This window comes from Anas platyrhynchos, chromosome 20, assembly GCF_047663525.1.
Source record: "Anas platyrhynchos isolate ZD024472 breed Pekin duck chromosome 20, IASCAAS_PekinDuck_T2T, whole genome shotgun sequence".
Taxonomy (NCBI): Eukaryota; Metazoa; Chordata; class Aves; order Anseriformes; family Anatidae; genus Anas; species Anas platyrhynchos.
This window is the reverse complement of record NC_092606.1, coordinates 4,439,017-4,461,056: the sequence shown is the minus strand read 5'-3', so window position 1 is coordinate 4,461,056 and position 22,040 is coordinate 4,439,017. Positions and strand designations below refer to the sequence as shown.

The window sequence follows — 22,040 nt, the reverse complement described above, 5'->3', positions numbered from 1 at the left end:
TAGATCTGCTACCAAAGGACAATCCATACTATGAGCTCGGCTTGGACTGTTTGCCAGGAAGCCCTGAAAAAGGTGCGATTTGGCTGCATGCTTGCTGTGCGGTAGTAGATGAAAGCTGCAGCTCTCTGTCCACCCAACTGGAAGGTACAATGGGAGAGGAGAGGGAGGAATCTAGGTTAAAATGTTTCTCTGCTGGTGGTTAACTGCCAGAGCTCTAGCAGAGCTGTGTCACCCTTTTCCCGAATGCAATTAAGTAGCACTGCTGCCTTTTCTTTGTTTCTGGAATAAGGAAAGCTGGGAAATAAATTGCTGTAGAAGTACGTGCTGGTGCCTCTGCAAGGCAGTCGGGGCAACTGCGGAAATCACCCTGCTGCCACCTGGCTCACCCAAATGGAGCTGTGGATCCATTGATGCTGCCTTCTTGGGTAGGGGTGTACGTGCTATCTGAGAGGCAGCACAAATAAAATGCTCTTCAAGGAAGGGATTTGAGCAAAGGACCTTCCGTGGTATCACAAGAGCTAGCTTAAAGGCGCACAGCAACTGCTATTGTGTTCCTCTTTCAAAATCCCAGCCTGTTTTCCCTTTCTGCTGTCTCTTAGTGCTGCAATTTTCCCAATCGTAGTTACGCATCAGTGATTCCTTCCCTTAGCCTGGTTTCTGCATGGGGCTGAATGAGTTTTATTTCCCAGCCTGCTGGCAGGACCTCTGTCTCTTGAAAATTTATGGTAGGATGACACAGGGCCACTTCATGAGCAGCTGGATCGCCTTCCTGAGTAACAGCCCCAGACTGAATGCAGGACTCATGCCTCTCACATGATGCTTATCCACAAAGCCAAACTGAGCGCAAATTATCTATTTTCTCATTTTAATAGTAAATATTTCTCAATGAGGGAGGCAGTTCACATGTCTCCTGCAACAAAGACGCTTTATTGCTTATTGTGTGAGCGTAATATGACTGCATGAGCAAGTCATTGAAGTGGTTTAATGAGAATTTGGGGAGGCTCAAAGGCTGCAGGCAATGAAGGAAGATGCTCTCCTGGGTGTCATTACTGTTTATAAATAATTTTATAAAAGAATATGAAAATCAGCCTAGCACGTCGGGATTTAAAAGAGGTTTTCCCTTTAAAAAATAGTTTGAGCTTCATTAGACTAAAAGCATGTAGTGTTTTTCATCTTCCCATGCTATATTTAGGACTTCAGAAAACAAACAAACAAAAAGCATTAAAACAAAGATGATATTAGTCTCATGAGGTTTATTTGCAAGCTTTCCTTATAGTTAGATTGCTTTATAAATTCTGTCATCAATAAATTCCCTGACACTTGTGGCTGTTGTGATATTGTTATAAGGAGAAAACACCACATGCACAAAACCCAATTTGGGGACTTCCTTTACGGTTCCACTACCGAGTTAAGTGAGCTGTTAAATTGAATTATGCAGGTGACAAAGGATGCAAACAGACGTTAGCACTGAGAGCCTCAAAACCCATTTTTTGTTTTTCACCTGTATAAAATGTGAAAGCTTATGCGTGAATTTCCACATACCCCAGGAAAGAGCCTGAAAACTATCCTAGGTCTTCACAGCTGTCTGCAGAAACTAAAGGACAAACCCTCACAACACACTTAGGAAACATTACCTGCATGCATCACGAACAAAGGGTAGTGGGAGACTACAGCTCTGCTCTGGTTCTTGGTTCTGGGCTTTATGTCAGAAACAACATCGTGCCCTCAATTTGGGAGAGGGAGGGATATAAAACCACACTTCAAACTTCAGAGCCCTGTGTGCGCTTCTGAAGCTAGTTGCTTGTTTCAGAAATAAACAGCACAGTGATGCATGTTTTATTTGCTTTTAGCTTTCCTTTAAACACCACTCCTTAACTAGGGCAGCTTTCCCCCCCAAGGTCGGTATTGAAATTAGGACTTTGACAAGTACTGAAATCCATCTTGCATGGGTTGATTCTGAAAAGTAGGTGCCTTGTTTGAACAGAATCAACAATTGTGGAGTTGGAGAGAGTTCCTTTTGTGTAGCTTATTTAAGATGATTAAATCAGTTCATATTTCAGAGGAGCTGCCACCAATGATTACAGTGCTCTAGTTATTCTCAGTCAGTGCTGTATGTTTTTTCACATATAGTCACAACAGTAATGCGTATAGTATAAATAATTTTCTAGCTAAAGAACATGTTAAAATCTCCAGTTATGAGTAGAAAAAACATTTTAAAATTGAGACAAGTATGTGCCAGATACTTCTGTTGTTGCAGAAAGCATTCGTAATGCAGAAATTCCTTGCAGAAATGTTTTATGAAACAAGCATCTTCAGGAAAAACTGGTGGCACCCACATGGACATCTTTTTCTGCCATTGTGATTACGGTCTTCACTCCTCCTTAGGAATGCTCACTCTAGGCTAGAAGAAATGTTGGTTTGGATATGTGGAAATATTCCTGAGGCGTACACCTCTTGTGTGAGTTATTAGAGGTCGATCCTTAACAGAGCTGGCTGTGCTTTGATCATTAGGATTATTGAAGTGGAACCTGGAAGTTATAATACTACTGTATAAATGTCTCTCTTGATTTTATTGAATTTGAACCTCTGTAGTAATGCCTCAGAATGAGGTTCTCCTCATTCTCAGCTGCTGTTTGGCAGGACACACAGAGGTCCCAGCGTGTTGATTTACTAGCGGCTTGATAAGAAGCATCAGCTCCCAACTTCTGAGGATACTTTCTCTGAAATCGATACTGGTGAGCAGAATTAGATAAAAAACCATCAAAGTTTGCCTATTTTACCCCAGTAAGACAGTATTGCTTAGAACCTTTCAAGGTGCATGTTTTGCTGTCAAGTGAAGGATGCAGCGTGCTTTGGTGTCGCTTGAGAGACTTGTTTGTACTGAGTATCCTCACTCCTGAAAGAAGGCATCTTGTTCAGTCTTAAATAAAAGGCAAGCAGTGAAATTGGGTTGGAAGAAAACTGTTGATAGATTAATGAATTGCATCTTAAATTTGGACCTCAGATTGTTTAAGTGTAGCATGCACTTGAAATTCTAAATGACAGATGTTCAGTATGTTGTTAACTATACAATTCTGAGAATCATTTTCCCAATTATAACGAGCAGGTAGGTACTTCTAACAGTAGGTACTTTGGCCGAGCCCTAGATGAAAGCCTTACAGCTTTCTCCACCTACCAAAAAAAAAAGTCAAAGCCACAGCAGGTGGAATGCAGAGTTAGGAAGCAGAAAACCAACGTGTATTTTAGGGCTTCGTACTAAAATAAAACTGGGTTGTCATCTCATGGATAACTCTCTTCATTTCTGTGCCGCCTTCACTTGAAATTAGAAAGACATTAAGATACTAAATGCAAAGGTTTGTATGGTGGGGCTCTTCTGGAAGGCGTTCTCCTTTGTGTTCTCTTTTCTCCCTTACTTAGGAACGTGTGAGTATTTTTCTGGCTTTGTCTAGCTTGAGGCAAAAAAGACTGAGCTAAAAAAGTGGTGGAACCTTTTTTTTGTTACGGTACAGATTATAAGCAGCTTGTGTTTCTTGTAATTTGTGCATCTACCTCTTCTGTGTGTGCACAGCAAACCAGTACTGACAGGTTATCTCAGTGGAGATCATCTTTTCTTCTGTCAGATCACTGTTGTGCATGGAAAACTCTTCATGTGCGCTCACAGGTGTTGCTGGGTTTTGAGATTTTTCCCCTTGCTTGAAGGTATAATCTAAATTATATCCTTTAAACCAGAGGAAATAACTCAAGCAGCAGTGCTGCTGGATGCTAGTTCTGCATGCAGCATGTAGGATGTGAGGAAATGCCGATAGAGTCCATTAGTAAGTTACTGGAACCGTTCTGCCAGTTGTGGTTACTGATAATGACTTACAGTAAGGCCTGCCCCTCTCTGTTCATTTAACTTTGTTCCTGTGGGTAATATGGAACAATTACACGGCAGGGTCAGTCTGTCCAGGAACTTTCACAACCCTGAACAGAGAGCCTCTAGAAACTTCGTTCCGTGGCTGCTGGTGCCGTGCTGGCATTGGCTTTGTGCTTGCTGATAGGCAACCAGCTGCTGCGCCTCCTTGAGCTGCTGGGAGCTGTTGTCATCTTGGGATTTTAGCTTTGGGTGAACTGTACACTGCAGATTATCGAGAAGCCTCTTACTTCCTTATAGATTTGCTTTAAAGGAAGAAGTATTGCTGTTACTCACCCTCCTGGGAAGCTCAGACATCAGGCACTCTCCCCAGGAGTCTCTCTTGTGTGCCAAAGAGCTTTCTTGGCTAACTCCTCTTTTTGCAGAAACATTTATTTGCTCTGTTGATAGTTCACAGACAAGTCCACGGAGCTCAGTGGAGATGCAGACCATTTGGATATCCAGGAGAAACAACCTGTGTGTGAGTGAAGCTGGATCCCTGGGTTCAAGCAACTCCACCCCAGAAGGGTGGAAATAATCTTCTTATTAGCTGCGGTCCATGCGTAGACATGATTGCAGGTGTTAGCTGCAGAGAAGGTGTGTGTTGACTTAAGTTCCAATTCAAAAGGCTCTTCTTGCTGTAATTGATGAGCTGTTGAGGTATTTACTCGGTGGTGTAGCTAGGAGTCCAGCTTTAATGATTTTTTTTTTTATCAGCCCCTAGTTTATTTTCCTGGAAATCCTTTGTCCTGTGAAAAGCCTGCTTCTAACCTCTTGCACGTTGTTTGCTCATGTACAAGGTGTATGTGAGGCATCTGGAAGGAAATTCAACACCGAATTATGTTGGTTAACTTCTGCCTAGAGCAATGGATTATGTTGCAGTGCCTTTTGTTGTAGATCTAACAAATTGCTTGTATTGATTAAAAGCAATGTAGTGATGTGCTATTGTGCTTTTTTTCTTTTCCAATCTTGCAGCTACTCCTGTTTCTTCTTGAAAGTGACTGCTGAGCATCATGCTGCCCAGTACAATGATCTGCAGAAATAAGCTTGCTTATGTGCTTAAAGCTTGCAAGTGTGATGCTGTTAACAATTTGTTCCTTTGGGGCAAATCTATACATTGACTCAGGCTTGTGCTGGTTTTTGTTTGATTGTTGTAGACTCATATTTCATTTGGCTCCTGCAACAGATAGTTTGAAAACATCACATCTCTGTAGCATCCAGATCTGTGCCCTAATTAACGTACAAAGGGAACCCGCAGGAGATGGCAGCTTGTGTAGGTACTTGAACTTTTCTCTCGCTGCTTTCAGAAGGGTTTTTGTACACCAGCTGTTCATCCCAAACAATACCCAGTTTACATCAGGTCTTCATTTCTTGGCCAGTCTGCTCTTCTCGTTCTAGAAATGTAAGATGCCTGCTTTGTAGGCAGACGTGTTCTTCCTCTCTGCTGTTGTACTCTTTGTGCTCCTGACAGGTGCTTCCTCTGCTCTTTACTAAAAACATGGCAGTGAATTTTGTGGTGTTTACATGGTCCTCTACTATAAATTGTTCTCTCTTTGGGTGTTGCATATCTTAAGGTTTTTTGTCTCATCATGCTCTTGTGTTGGATGCCAGACAATGAGTAGGCTTCTGCAACAATTTTTGTCTTCATTAGCAGCTGTGGGAGGCTGTCCGAACGAGCTAAGCAGATCCAGCAGAATTTACAGTCTTGGACACAAAAGTGAAGCAAGCTTGATATAAAGCTTATCAAATCTGGAATATCTTGTTCATTATCACAGGAAAAAATATATTCTAAAATTGTAAAGAGCTTAATGATCTTTTGAATGTGTTCAGTGATGCAGAATCTTAATGGCAAGCAAAAACATGAGTTGGAGCTGTTCTTTGTGTGTGTGTGCCCAGTGCTTCACTTGTGAGATAGGAATGGTAATGGTGGAAATAACCGACTGTACAAGTCCGATCTGCTTCATCATAGGCTGTGTATTTGTGTTAGAGTATCAAGTACGTTCTGTGATATTTGCATTCCTTAAAGCTCCACGCTGCCTGCTGATCCAGGACTGTGAAAATAAAAAAGATTTAGTGCAAGCAGTTTGAGCGAGCTAAGGCTATTGATTAATCTTGCAGTGAGATTCTTTTTTCTATAATGTTGGTCCTGAAATTCATTGCCCTTAATTTTATCTGAAAGGATTGAAGTGCATTGTGCAATGAGTGGTGTGCGAGGAGCCGTAGAGCTGTATTTTATTTCCCTGACAAGTTCGCGTACTAGGTGTCCACTAGGAAGTCAGCTGTAAGATCTGTGGGTGTGGGAGAAGCCCGGTCCTCAGCGAAGTAATCATCTGAATTATTCAAATGTAACTACTGCAGTGGGGGTAAGAAAAAAAAGGAAATGAAATGCTTTCTTTATTTTCAAAAGCTCAGTGTAATGGACACATTTGTCTATCCTACAAGCATGTTTTACTTAATTTTTCCTCTGGATTAATTTAACTGTCTGCATACTTAAATGATGAACTGCATGATCTTCTCTGAAGATAACCGTTGCACCGAGGCCTGGTTATTCCATATGTGTGGTGGCTGCTGTTGGATCTGTGCCATTGGTTGTAGCAGGTGATTACCTCAGCATCCTCGAGCATTCCCTTCATACAGTATCTTTAAATGACTTTGTCCAAGTGCCATCTGCCTCAACTGGTGAAAACACATAGCTTATTGAAACATGTGGCAGCTCACATTAATATTGCCCAGAACAACTGCTTGCTGGCTTGGAGGTTCATAAGGTAATGTCCACAGGAACGTTATTTATAACAACTGTTTGTGTGCAATGGGACATTAGTATGTAGAGAGCCACAAACTTCCTCTGTACTCATCTCACCTGGGTGCTGCTTTGGTGCCGTATGGTCTCCATGGCTCCTGGTCTTCCTGAAACCTGCTGTTGTTTTCTGTAAGTGTTGAATCAAGTGCCTGCTGCTCTCTGGATATCGCCGTAAGTGAGCACTTGCCAAGAGATTTGTAAGACTGCGATGCTGTGTGAGTGCACGTTACTGCCTGTAGAAGAACATCTGACTTCCTGAAAAAGCTGAGTTTAAGCAGAAGCACTAAGTTTAACAAAAGTCTAAAGGATGGTGATGCACAGATTTTTACGCAAAAATGTTGTTCCTGCTCATGCTGTCTTTACCAAAATTTCAATGAGCAAAATAACCTCTTAATCTCTCGGCAGCTGAGGAGCAGGAAAATGCATAGATCGTGGCCTTGTCATTTTTTGCAGGAGTTTGTATCCCTGCTGGAGGCTTGCAAGCAGAGCCTTTTTTGGGGCGTACTCTCAGGACCTTCAAAAGATGATGTAGGAAGAACATAATGAAAGATGTGCTTAGTAAATCTCTGTCCTTAGCAGCTATTTATTTAAGTGGAATATGTAAGTGAGTTCAATCTGCTCTTACCTGTGTAGCAGTCATTCTGAAGAAAATTCACATGCTGTGCTCATCCTTCTAAGTGGTTGGTGTGACTGCCACGTAAGTGGAGAGTCATCAATATTGTGACTCAAGTACCAGTTAAATGTCTTGTGTTGGCATTCACATCTAATCTGTTTGTTGGTATTGAGATGTTTGTTGGTATAAGATGTTTGTACATCTTATTAACTGCTACCTGTCGTCATCTTACAGATGGCCACATTTAAGTCTTTATTTTATTTTTATGCATGTGTATCATAGGTATAAGCAAAATAATGTATTATGATTGAATCTGAAGCTTTTAAATACTTTTTGGATTTACTTCTTTGATTAAGTAATAAGACTGCCTAACTGCTGCTTTATTTAAGATAAAGAGCAGTGTCTCTCCTGAAAACTGAACGGCCTAATTTTTGTGCTCTGAAACCCTTGGAGAACATCCAGGTTCACGTAAGGTCTGTGATTGTGTTCAGCTTCCCTGTCGCCTTCAGTTCATCAACATGAAAGTGTGGTAATTTCATCAATTCAATGGACAAACTTGCTGCTGCAAAGTTTTGTTCCACAGAATTTGAATGTGCACTTTATTTTTGGCTACACGCATGATAACTCCTTTTGTTATTAACATGTTTTTTTAAAAAAAAATAAAAAATGGTGCGTTCTTGTGCAACATTCTTGCTTTTCAGCCTGTGTTTGGGTGGCTTTGTAGCTTATTGTGCACTGGCCACATAATACACCAGTTTGTTAAGAGATGGTATGTGTGTACAGAAATAACATTCTCAGTTTAATTGTGCATCTGAGATTGAGCAATTACAGAAACCTTTAAGGCGTTGCTTTTCTGTTCTGCTTGACCTGGGGGCAGCATCAGATCCCATGAGACTTGCAGCTGGTTGTGTTCGTTCTGTACGCGTGCCTCTGGCGTTTCACTTCTCTGTACTCGTAGCAATACACACCACACAGTGAGTGAAAACGGTTTTACTTCATTAAACTGATTAACTTGCAGCTGATTTGACTCTTCGGAGCCTGACTTCGTTTTGGGAGCAGAACGATGTGCTCCAGTTTGTGTTTTTGGTGTTCGCTGCCCCAGTTGAGTCCCTCTCAACTCAAACTTGGGCAAAATATTTTTAGCGCTGTGTGCTGTCTCCAAATTTCAAGCCGTGGACTATTCAGAAATAGCAACTTGGGAGCTGTCACTCCTTCCGCAGACAAACAGGGATGTTCCATCAGCATCTCTCCCCCGAGCAGGTTCCACACACCCCCTGCACAGCTTGCTGCTCCGCCGCGGGTCTCCAGGCTGCTGAGCATGATGGAAGCTTGCAGGTTGTGCTGCTGCTCCTGAGACCTCCTCTGCACAAGCTGGCAAAGCTCTTGGGACACAGAGGATGGAGGAGGAGGATGGTTGTGCCCTTTGTCGTGCCCCCTTAACCTTGTTTTGGCAGCAATAATTCCCATTTTATTACTGGAAGCAATATGCAGTACTATATCAAACTTGCTTCCCTCAGGTTGATTGCCCCTTAAGCTGCGAAGAGTAGCAAGTACAGAAAAATTGCTCGTCTTCTGAGGATCCTGTTCATCATCTTAATCTTGCACGCCTGTTTTTAATGGTGGGGTCTCTGCAGTGCTGTATTTCAGCTCTTTTTCCCAGTGGTGCTGCACAGACCATCAGTGTGTGGCAGCAGTGGGAAGGGGCACGTGTAAGCGAGGTCTTTCTCTTACACACGATGTGGATTCTGTTTCCTGTAAGCATCACTTAGTTCTCATCCAGCTGGTATTACTATAGGAAAAGCATGTCTTGCTAACCACCCTGAAACGATACTTGGTAAACCAGCTCTGAGGCCGTGCTTTGAGATGTTATTACCTGGAACCAAGCTTCAGCTTTTATTTGTAATTACTTCTTTTGAGGGGGTGGGAAGGAACAACTGGGATTAGAGACCAAAAATAGGAGGTACTTCCTTCTCTAATACTCCTTTCCAAACTGTCCTGGGTATCTTGAACGTGTTGGGCTCAGTTAACATTAATCAACCATGAATTAAGGAACTCATTCCACCTTTCTGTCTGCAGGGTAGTTTGTGTTCTCCTGAGCATCTGCTCTTGCATACAGTCGGTGCTGCGGTAGGGGACACTGTGCATCTTCTCCAGAGACTCTGACTGCATATATCCACCACATCTGTGTTGTAGGGAAAAGTGACAGAGTCTTGAAATACTCTAAGGGCAAATTTGTTAAGGATTGTGTCATGGAGATCATTGATGTAATGGTCAAAAATACTTTTGTGCTCATTCCTTTTTTTAACTTTTTTTTTTCTTTTTGGCTTTCAGCTCAGATCGGCTGATAGAAGAAACAATAAGGTAGGAATGAATTCACTAATTTTCATTATTTTCTATACAATCAGTGTTTACACTGAACTGTGTCCAAAGATATCAGTCACTTTATTTATACAATAACTGTATTGTTTGTAACTCGTACGCAGTATTACAATGAAATGGGGTTTTATTTCTGCTATTCAGTATTGACATAATCATATTGCCTAAATATTTTATTCATCCTAATTTAGAAAATGTAGGTTTATGTTCGAAAGTGAATAGCTTCTTTAAAAACAATGGGAGTGACTGAGCAAAAGAAATCTTGGGTTGAGCTATCAATATCAAGGTCTATTCCAGTAGTGGAGCTGTTTCTTCTCATAGTGACAGTCTTCTGCAGCATGACTTCCTGTAATCCTTTGACATGTTCAGCTTCCTAATATGCAGCTGATATTGGTAAGAGCTTTTACCTTACGGACTTGAATGATTATTACTGTTGTATAGTTACTTATCTTTTGTTTTTTTTTTGCATTGTTTGAATACTGGAGTGCTGCCTTCTCTAACTGATTTAGAAATTTTAGAACCATAGCATTATAAATTGCTTCTATCATCTGTGCCCTTCCTGGTCTTCCATTGAACTCTGGGATTTTGAAAACCAATAATTCAGAGTGCCGACTTAATGGTTTTAAGTTTTAGATTATTGCTTTAAAAAAAAAGAGGAAGAAAGAAAGCAAGATACGGTTTCAGATAATGCATGTACTGGCAGAAGTGATGAAGATGAGTAATTAGAGGTGCAGCAAGGCTCTGTGTCCATTAAGGTCTGGCTAGCTTAAGTACATCCAGTGGGCTCAGTATAATTAACATGGTGGAAGAATGTGTTAAACCACTACATTAATGTGCTATGATGAACCAGAAGTGGTCAGCACAATAATGTCTGAAAATGTGGATACGATGTCTCCACAGCCTCATATTTGCCAAACTTAGCCCAGTTATTGTGAGTCTTTGTTTTATTTGGGTTCCGGTCTTTTCATGATTAAACGTCCTCTCCTTTATTGCCATGCTTGTAGCCCTACCTTTCCATCTTGTAAAAACACTCACTATTTATTGAATCTCTTCCTTGCTGCCACTCCAGTAACGAAGGCATTAAAAGGCCTGTGATGACTTTCTGAGCTTTCTGTCCTGCAAAATGACTCGAACATGTAGCATTTGAGCTCTTTGCCTAGCCTCATGATGACCTGTCCCCTGAGAAGCTCGGCTGGGAGCTCCTTGCTGCCATTAAAGCGTTCCTCCCGTTAGCAGATGAACTTTGGTTTTAGGAGGCTGGATTTCAGCACTCCTTCTTGCATCGCGTGTTATCTGTTGTAAGTGAACTTCTTGTGGCTGTTGCCCAAAATGTTCTACACTTATTTTTGTAGAAGAAGAGTTTGTTTGGTAACTACATCGCCCAGGAGATGTAATTTCATGTTATATTATTTTAGTTAAATTCCGTCTCTGTTGAAGCCAGGGTGATTTTTTAAAATTTTACTCTCCATCCCCAGTAATTGCAAGTACTCAGCTGTGATGTTAATTGATGGTAAACCCTGATGCATTTTAAGTGAATTCACCGGATAGAAATTTATTCGATGTCTGATTATCAATTGCTTTATCTGTTGTAAACCAACGAAACGATGGGACTGTGGAGGGGAAGCTGTTTGAATTCCTTGAGTAAAGTGAGACATCATTAGCTCATTCTGGCGCTTAATGCTGTCTTGTCTTCAAGAGCTACATCTGCTATAGTTCATTACTCATATTATTTGGGTGTAATTCAGGAAGTTATGAGATCACTTTGCATTTTTTTAGGAGTTGTTGTTAAGCAGCACTCTAAACACTGGAAAGCATTTTTCAGTGCAGTGGCTTTTGCTGGTAAGCTGCATGCTGGTGACCCCATTGGCAGTGACCCCACAGAAAACCCTAACTGTGAAACTCCTGCTCTGCCTTTCTGCACAGAACAGAACTGAAGAAGTGCAGATCCTGACTTTCCTGTGTATGGCTCCTCCACGGGACCAAACATACTTGCAAGAGAATTTAGGGGTACCTCAGCTGAAATTATTAAGTGACAACTAGGGCTGTCATTCAGATGTTTTGTTAGTGCTAAAATTAAAATCAATTTTTAAATGAATTGTGTGACACAGGTTCTTACTGCAGCATATTTCTTTCCAGAAAGGAGTGGGATGTGATAGTTTGTACTGCAGTTCTTTTGGAACAGTGTTCACTTGTCTTGGGCATATTTAAATATAAGCATAGATTTTGCTTAATTTGTTTGGTGTTCTCAGGTTTTCATTTTCAAACATTATCACTTTCTCAGAATAGCAAATGATTTATTTCTTGTTTTCCAACAACTTGTATTTTTAGGTTGGTTCGCTTTGAAAATTTGTTATAGTTTTGCCCGTGTAGTGTGGTCGGTTCTTTTGGTTTTATAATAATCAGCCTGACTGAGGCTGATCTGTCAGATTTATATATTAACAGATTGGACTACTACGCTTCCACTTAGAAGCTGGACCAAACCCATAGATTAAATAAAGAAAAAAAATCTTCTTGTATACTAGGGTATTCCTTTGGGTAATAATTAAGATTTAATAAAAGGGAAAAATTCAATTGCATTAAATCCTGCCTTTACAGAATGGGAAGGTATGAATTAGTTTTTGAGACTCAGCTATTTTCAGAAGAGCCTTCCAGAGTCTGGGCAAAATCACATGCTTTTCTGGAGAAAAGTTCCTTTTGTTTTCATTTTAGCCTTCATCAAAAGATGAAATAAGCTTTAAAGTAATTTGAAAGATGATGCGTGTGTGTATATATATGAATATATATACGTATACACAGAGAATAAGCAATCTAGTCAGAATTGTTATCAATTTAAAAGTAGAGCTTGCATTTCTATGCATAGTCACAGAGTCCATTCCCTTAGTCACAGATGTTGTCATGAATTTAAATGAGCAAGTATGATTCATGGAGTACAAAATGAAGCAGAAGTTCCCGTAACACATAAATTATTTGATTTTTAAAAACACGTCTTGTTCCTTTGGAGTTTTGTTTTAGTTCTGAACCAATATATATTTGACTGAGCTGCCTCAACGGATGAAACAAGGAGTTGACTTTTGGTACATTTTGCTTGATAACATGCTGTGTATATAGGGCTGCTATGTGGGGTAAAAATACCCAACAGCTTGAACATTTGTCTAGGTAAAAACATTTGGCTCCCAAGTCAAGCAGCGTTAAAAGCGTAGCTTGCGTGTAAGACTAGTTTGAATTCGATAATGGCTGGAAATGTTTATTACTGTGTACTTTTTCACACTAGTGAAAACTGCAGACTTTTTAAAGACAAATTTGCTTGCTCACATACCTACAGCACTACTGAACATTCGAGGCCAAACTAGAAATGTAAGTGAAATTTTGGGGAAAGACTGCTACTAGTGCAGGAATTTGAGATACCTCTTGCTCATTCATGGAAGAGATGGATGGCTCTTTGTGGTTGTGACCCCAGGCTTACCCAGAAGAGATTCCTCCAGCACGGCAGCAGTCATTAATGCTGTATTTGAGCAGCACTTTAGTATTAAATTTAGAGGGCAGAATACCATCTGGTTTTAGGAACTTGGTTTACACCCATCTCTGGTAGTTCAATCCAGTGCTGCGCTGAGAATAGTTCGTGCTATTTCCAAGTGAATTGTTAAGTCAGGGTCATCTTGGAATCACCTGACACTGATGCAGATGGTCTGAATTTATACACAGACTGTTTTTGGATCAGAGGAGAGAAACCGAAATATGTGAAGAAGAGAAATTTGGCATTTCTTTCTTGTTTGAGACCTGTCCATGCATTATAAACACTCTTGTGCATGTAGATAAGCTGCAGGTCTGCCTCGTCACACTGTTCACAACAGTGAACTAGTGGAAAAAAGTTGCCTGTTTCCACACTTAGATATAAATTAAATCGGCTGAATAAACTGAAACAGAAAGCTCGAGATGTACAATAAAAAATCATTTTCTTTATCTTCCCTATTACATTTGTAAATGTAGATTAACGTTGGGCGTGCTTTCATGAATACAGGGCACGGGGTTATGGTTTAAGTAGTTGGGTTACAATTGGAGTTTTTAATTTTCTGCAATGTTTCCACTCTTGTGACATGGACTAGCAGAAATGTATTGTGACTGGTAATCACCAGTTAAGAAGAAATAAGGAACCAAACAAAGGAGCTTGGGAAAATTGGAGGATCAGAATCCATTATCACTTTCCAGGAATGTCTCAACAAGGGATCATCATTACGTTGAAAAAAAAGTGTGCCTTTAAACCTTATTTCAGTGTACTGCTGAATAATTTAGTATAGTTGGATCTTCCACAGGTAGGAAAGAGATAATAGATTCCAGTAAGAAGGATATAATCTGTTGTCGTAAATGTTAAATAGAAGTTTCAAAAAAAAATAATTATAGTTCTAGGAATAACTTGTTACTGTGTCAAGCAACTAAAAGGGACAGATACTGGGAAGGGAAAATGATTATTTTTTTATTTAAAAAAAGCATTTGTCAGTAAACAAATGGTAACAGTGAGTTAATGAGCATGTGTTAGGGATGGGAAGGGAAGTGAAACTGTTTATTGAAGGATATGAGGAAGCCTAAATACTTGAGACTGTACAAAGACCGGCTGGGGGACTAGCTCTGAAGAGTCATGTGTTTTCCTCTTGGTAGTGCTTAAACTTAATAGCCTCAGGTTCGCAAATACAAAGGCTTAGTAGGTAAACCAGTTAATGTTCTGAGGAATCAAATTATACATGCAGAACGGTGCTTTCTACTTGAGTTTTGATTTCTGAATGGCAGCTAGCATCCAGTCAGCCTCTTGTTTGTGGACATCACAATGACCATACGACATTAAAACTTAAAAATGGCAATCGTTACTTTTTTTTTCTCTTCAAGGCACATCAGTAAAACTACCCCGTTGTGCTAACATATTCAGAATCCTGAGAGGGGGAAAAAAAAAAGGTTCCAACCTTGTCATCCATAAACTTAAACAGTTCTATCGTGCCTTTTTATGAGAAATGGACAGTTTTTCTCATCAGACACTAAAGCTTGAACCCTGTATTCCATCATAATCTGCTAGAACCATTTCCAAAGGCATGCTGGAGGTGTCTCAGGAACACTTTATATCCTGGCAGTCACCTCGTATTTTCACTTCTGTAAATTAATGGATGCCTTAATGAGTCTTTGGATGCATCTTACGAAAACACGTGGCTTAATTCAGGAGTGCATTGAGAGATGATGTATTAAAATTTCATTTGGACAAGTATCAAGCCGGCGTGGAGGCATAAGATAAGAAGCTGCAGGTTACTGAGCAAGCTTTCCTGTGTACAGCGATGAAGTCTTTTATTCCAGCTCAGTGCCTAATAATTCCAAATTCACTGAGTGCTTTTCTCAATAACAAACCCAATGTTTTTGTGAGTTTGTTTTATACTTTAGGAAGCTAAACGACCCGTATGCTGAGTTGTAAATATGTAATCTGTCAAATGCTGTATCTTCTCACATAGGATGCGGTTTGGTATATTTGCTGTTCTAATTTTGTAGCCCCTTTTTTCAGCCCTAGATCGTGACTGCTTTTCTGTATTGATCTACAGCTGTTATTCTTTGTTGAGAATCTCTGTTGGCACCTTCTCTGACTTGCTGTTCGTTAAACTCTCATGCACTGTTGGTAGAGGCAGTGAGCAATGCTGGTTTTTGTTCCTCCTGTTACCTAATTTTCACTTTCTCTTCTTGTAATTCTGTCCTAAAAAGGACAAACTTTGTCCTAAAAAGGTCTCCTGTGTAATCAAATCGGTTGCATTCATGGGTCAGGTGAGTTGGGGTATCCCCAACACCAAGCACGTGCAACTTGCTGTGTGTCACTACTTACATGGTTTAAGAGGAGAAGCTTTGCAGGCTTTTTTCGTTTCTTTTTGCGCAAATGAAGGGCCGTGGTTAGCTGATTGTGGCAAGCTCCATCTGAACACCAACGAGGCAGCTGCAAGCCCTGTTGCTTCCAGTTAGCCCTGAGCTCCATTTTCACTTTCTGCTGATTCGGCACTTCAAAAGTATGAAGCAAAAAATGCAAAAATACAAAATGCTGCAGGTTTCTATTAGTTGTGCACAGAAGCTTCCATTTTGTTGTTTTTTTTTTTTTGTTTTGTTTTTTTTTTTTAGTGAATCTAAAACCTCAAAACACTATTAACATGTTAAATCTCCTAGAGATGCTGATTCGAAATGTTAACTTTTTGCCTGCATGTTTTCAAACTGCTTATTCTCTTTATGCATGATAAGCTCCCAGATCCTTCTGTAGGTTCAAGTTCACCTGGATGCTAATGTAACCTTAAAATAATTGATCAATCTGCCTTGTCAGTGCATCTTACTCTGTTCACAAGGCCTTGCAGTACAGACTTTTGGGGAGAATCTTTCTACGTTTGCCTGGCACACGATATGAAGGCTGACAGTAGTATGTCAGGGGCAGCTTGTGCTGGAGCGGGTGGATTGAATGGAAAGGAGCCCAAATGAACTTGCAGCTCCAGAAATCCTTCAGGGCTCATTGATCTGGGCTCTTTCCTTAAGATGTCTGTGAATTGTGATGCTGACTTCTTGCTACAGGTTTGAAGGGACAATTGTTAGGCTTGGCTCTGCTGGGTTTTGCCAGCTATTTTTACGTTGTTGGCTGTAGCATCCTAGTAGAAAAGCCAGTGCTATGTCAGGTGGTCCAAAGCTGCTCATTTCAGAAATCTGTTCAGAGAGAAACATGCAATGAAATACATCAAGTGGTCTTCATTACAAAAATGGGAGGAATGCCAATACTATGTTGAGTAAGTGCAGAAATAGTCTGTGTGCATGCTTCTTCCTACCAGATTTACCTGGGAAGGTGCACCAAGATGGGCGAGGGTGCTTTGCTACCTCCAGGTACCAAAATGCCACGTCAGCTGAAGTATATTAGTACTAGCATCTGAACAAATGGTGTTTCATCATTTTAGCTGATTTTTGTACCATGCTTGGGTACAGAAACCAAGTGTGAGCAAGCATAAAATGCTCTTGAAGGTTGGGTATGTGTATTTGGTAAACGATGCGTTCTCCTATCCATTTATTTTCCTGGGAGATGGCAGCTTTAGTTCCCTTTTCTCACAGTTCTCTCTGTGGTGATGTTGTTCCACTTAACTTTGTTCTCCCAGAACCCTTTCTCTCCATATTTAAGGCTTAGAAACTTCTCCAAGCACTTCTTTTAATCATTGTTACTCATGTAAGTATAGTCAATAGCAATATAGGTGTCATTTTTTGAGTTTTTATCCGGCAATGTTGTATTTATGCCCTACTTTGTTTCTCTCTGAACTGCTGCCAGCTGAGGAGAGCAGTATTTCTCCTGCTGTTCCTTCTTAAGCACTGCATCTCCAGAACCTAACCTTTTATATATTGTTTCTCTTTATGTGAATGAGGGTGTTTGTCAAGGCAAAGCTACTGCATTCAGAGCAGCTATGTGAAATACTACCTGGGGCTATATAGTAATAGCATACCCTTCCGATTTTCATTGCATAGCTGTTGGTTTTATGGGCTGAAGAGAAATGTTTAAAAAAAAAAAAAGCCAGCTGACTATTTGTTTAAAATGCTCATGTAAATATGTTATTTAAATGAAATAGAGCATAGTTCGAAATGGGAAATTTTATTTTATATTCACCTGTGTTGTGTTCTTTTATTTGGATAAAGTACGTACAACTGGACTGTGTATTATTAAAGAAGCAGAGTGTGAAAAATGGTATTCCCATGTATGACATTCTTAATTAGGACCAAAGTTCAAAAATGTGTTTTATCTGTGCTATGAAAGAAGTATCATTTGATATGATTTCATTTCACACCAGCTTTGTTAACTCCAGCTTGTGAAAAACAGTGAAGTTGGGCTTGCTGGGACATGAATACAGGAGAATCCAGGCTTTGCCCTCTTACCTGGAGAGAGGACAGGATTAATCCTGAGTCAAACAAAGTAAACCCCAACACTTCATTGTGTTCAAAGGTCTTCAAAGACCCAGTGACTGTGTTCAGAAGCCTTTTGTGTAAAGCTCCCTGAGCTGTGTTCTCAAACTGCCCTTCCATCTCCTCTCAAGCAGCACATTCCCTTTGTAAATTGATTTTTAATAGTGAAGCAGCTCTTATTTGTGTAATACTTCTATAGTAATTTTATCTTGATGGTAGAAAAGAATTTTAATATGCCCTCTGGAGTGAAAATAAGCCTGGTGCTTTTCTGATAAAACAAAATTCTGAACTTAAATCTTAGGCTGGAAGATTACCGTTAGGTGTGCTTGTAATGGAACATCCCTTTTGTTGGGGGCTGGGGAGGAGATGTCCCAAAAGCCTGCCTCTTTCAAGAAATCGGTGTTTTCAGTTGTTAATGGCTTATATGAAAAAAAAGAGAAATCATTTAAGTGTAAAAGATAGAGATTAATGGAAAAAAATGTTGTTTCATTCATATTGCTTCACCTCATTCATTGTTCTCTAAAGGAGTGCTCCCTGCTCGCTTTCCTGTTGTTGTAGCTGGAGATTATTCTTAGCACCAGCGACTTGATCCACTCTTTTCTTTCTCCAGCATCGCCATGGCAACTAAAGAAAATATGACTTCGCAGAGAGGGATGTTGAAGTCAATACAAAGCAAGATGAATACCTTGGCTAGTATCCTTTCTTAAAAAAAATGTACTGCCGGAGCACAAGAAGAGGTATAGTAACATTTTTTTTCAGCACATCATTTAGGGATCAAAATGCTTTGCAATGCTAAAGGCTGTATAGCCCACAGTGGTCTTGGCATTAGTGACAAATAGGCTTTTTTCCCCAGTGTCATTTTCTTAATCTAAGTGAAGTATCTTAATGATGAATGTGGTGAACAAGTTGGTTTTGCTTAACTTTGAGCACTGTATATAGATCAGTATCTTTAATTTTCACATAGAGATCTGCAACAGCATTTAATGGCCTTCTCTGCTATACATCTTCTTCAAAGTGTAATACCTTGCTTTTTTTTGCTTTCAAGATCATCCAGAGCTAAAGCTTGGCATAGATTGCTGCTTGTTATGGTTTACAGGCGAGTACTCATGACCTGACAGTCTTGCAGACAGTAAGATTGTGGTTCCTCGGTTTCTCTGCATACTTGGTGCTTGTGGCTAAAAGTATGTGCCGGGTTGTCAAGTCATGCACGGTTGTCGTTCTCCCCCTTACTCCTTCTTCTCTGTCATAAGGGCCCAAGCAGCATTAGTGTCATCTGATTAGACAGATTACATCCTGAAGAGATGTATCTTGGTGAGCCATAAATTTCATTACAGTTTTTAGCAACTGGCAAGAACAACAACAAAAAAAATTCAATAAGCTTTGGCCTTAAAGGATTCTTGGTTCCAAAGACATGAAACTCTGAAACTGATTATCTTGCTGGCTGTTGTATTTTTGTACATTAAAAGATAGATTTGCATTATTATGATTTTACAGTAGGAGGAGTTGTTTGTTCTATACAGGGAATAGTGCATATTCATGCAACGTGCATGCTTTTCTCTGTCAAATGCCTTTGGTTGTTCCCTTCACCAGTAACTGTTAAGTTTCATTTTTTTTTAACTTTCATTAAATATCACAGATGTTATATATAGTTGTTCTATTTTTTTCATTCTATTTTTTTCATTCTCATTCAAGTGTTATTAAAAGTAGCTAAGCCTCACATTCAAGATTATATCAAGCACTGGTAATTTAGGTGATCAAATACTAAATTCTATGTAAATGTGAACTCTGAGCTGCTCTGTCACCTCTCTTCTCTGATTGTCTGATTAGTAGTAGTACAGTTTAAATCCTGTTAACTGTCTGTAAGTTTTTGTTTTTAATTGCATTTGCTTTCTCCAGCTTGGGAGTAGTTCTGCATTTCTTGCAATGTTGCCGACTTCCACATGCAGAATTTGGGGCTTGTTAATAAAAACACTGGCTTTTGATATGACCTTGACTCAGCCTCCCTACAGATCGGTTTCCAGCAGTGAACAGCCTGATTCAAAGGATCAACCTTCGGAAACGACGAGATTCTTTCATCTTGGGTGGCGTCATTGGTATCTGCACCATCCTACTGCTGCTCTATGCTTTTCATTGATGGATGTGCCCTCGTGGACTCTGCTAAACTCATCACCACCATCCCTCCCCCCCCAGTCAAATAAAAGTGAGTGGGGGAAGAGACAGACTTGGAACAGCCTGCTCTTTGTGGCTGGGAGTATCAGCATGATGTCTAAAGTTTAGGATGATAAACTGTGACACTGGTTTTGGGTTGAAGCTGCAGTGTTTCTCCTTCCCTGCCATGCATCTTCCTTTGGTTAAATTAGATGGTCTTAATTATTTTTTTTTTCTCTTTAATTGCCTTTTTCACTGCAAGGTAAGTAAACACAGGACTCTTAACAAAACCAGTAGAACAGCTGCTGTGCTCAGTGGTGCTGGAGGTCTGTTGTTGGCTGGTAGGTGGAGAAAGTGTTAGGCTTTCCTGGGGTGGAAGCTGCAGGAAGCCTGCTGCCCCGCTAGGCCAAGCACAGTACTGAACACTTTTGCCCTATGAGAAGAATATTGCAGCTTTAAGCCATCAGGTTGCTCTACTACTAAATACATGTTCTGTAATTCTTTTTAACTCATGGCTGAGATACTAGTTATTTCTGCGTTATTTGTGCTGTGAAAACTGTGCTTCACGCAAATTCCTCAAAGAAAAAAAGGATTGTTCAGTTCACTTTTTGCACAGAATATGAATAAACCACCCTCTGAGGAACACTTATAGTTTTTTTTTTTTTGTGTGTGGCTTTAAAGGGACTAAAAAGTCCCCTTTTGTAAAAAGGGAGCACAGTGTCCTAGCAGCTGTTTACCATAGTGTTCAGTCATCTGAAACGTGACCAAACATGAGTTCACCTGAAAGCAGTCTTTTGGGTGCAAATACTTGGATTCTGGATGACATCATAAAGGTCTTTATAAAGACATGATTGAAAAGCCTATATTGTAATTTACATAAAGTTATTCTAATAGCATTAATATTTTTACACTGTAAGTAAGATATAATCTAAACTGTCAATTGGAAATTAAAATTATGATGGTTATAGCTGAGGCAAATGTATCTAAGTGCAAAAGTTTGGGACTTGCCTCCTCATAGTAAAGAGCTGAATGTATGAATGGTGAAGCAAGTTTCATTTACCATTATCTGGGGGGAAGTTTTTGTTTCTTGTCCAGACATGGAACATGAACCCTGTTGTGTTTGTGTCAATAAACAAAACCGATGTCAGGAATGGCTTTGATATTGCAGATTCACAAGTTACGGATTTCTTCTGCTCTCTCAACGTCTCTTTTTCCATCTGTCGTATCATAACCCACTAAATTGAAACTGAGGCACTGGAATCTCTTTCTAAGAACTTGATTAACTCTTTTCGCAGTGAATTTGCAGTGCTTCTAACTGGTTTCATATATGCCATTACCCACAAATGCCAGGTAGTCTCCGGGTTCTCTTCTGGAATGGAGTCTAGTGGGACAGTCGCGATATTTTTACTGCTTTTTATAGTGTCTGTGAAGTACCTGTCGGAGGGAATAGAGACTTGTGCCTGTCTAGTGTGCAAAACCACACTGTTGCGCCTAAAATGTTTGTATGGATTTGAAGGCTTATTTGCAGAATAGTAACTTTGTGCTAAAAAGTCTACGAGGACTTCTAATCAGCCATCTTGTCATTTGGGATTCGAAAGCGTTTGGAATGGATACATGTAAAATGGTGGGGCTCGTATTTTAAATAAAGGGTGATTTATCTGGATGATCTGGGAATGTTCCTGGTTTGAAATAAAATGTTCATTAAAAGGGTTTATGGAAAACCTTGATGGGTAAAGGAAGTTTATTAATGAATCTGTGTGTTGGGAGATCAAACCTCATATCCCCTGATGCTTTTTCTTTGATTCCACCCCCACAGGACCCTGATCAGCAGTTGTCCTTCTGTTTAGGATTTGTAGGATTTGATCGCTATATAGTTGGCAGTATAAGATCTGCAGTATCGTAAATAAATTCATTTACTTAATCTTAAAATCAGTCTTTTTTACTGGACTTAATTGATTATTTGGTGCATATATTTAATCTTATTGTGTGATAAAGCTGCTATGGAAAATGTGTAGATTATAATAAATATGTAAACATGATTGATTTTTCATGTCATGAAGATGTTATGGAGGAACTGATATATTTTAGTACAAAATAATAGAAATATGCTGAATTATCTCTGATAAAGCTTTACTGGAAGTGGTTTCAGTATTTACAACCCCTCTATGATTTTTATTTATGTTGGTTTTGCATTGGAAAATACGTTTAATTAATCTTGTAATCTCCCTTTCATTATCTTCTCCTCTAGCTATGTGAGTGGGCATTTTGCATTGCTC

General features: G+C 39.8%; 1 protein-coding gene across 4 annotated transcripts in view; it reads left to right on the top strand.

The window, feature by feature from the left end:
* GOSR1 (golgi SNAP receptor complex member 1) overlaps positions 1 to 21,803 on the top strand; it is a 31,533-nt gene extending 9,730 nt beyond the window's left edge. For all 4 annotated transcript variants that reach the window (XM_038165762.2, XM_038165761.2, XM_038165764.2 and 1 more), the window contains exons 7-9: positions 9,637 to 9,666; positions 18,227 to 18,309; positions 19,626 to 21,803. In XM_038165762.2, the coding sequence (XP_038021690.1) occupies positions 9,637 to 9,666; positions 18,227 to 18,309; positions 19,626 to 19,750 (238 nt within the window). In that variant the 3' untranslated portion in view covers positions 19,751 to 21,803. The remainder of the gene's footprint in view (positions 1 to 9,636; positions 9,667 to 18,226; positions 18,310 to 19,625) is intronic.
* Positions 21,804 to 22,040: the final 237 nt, after the last annotated feature.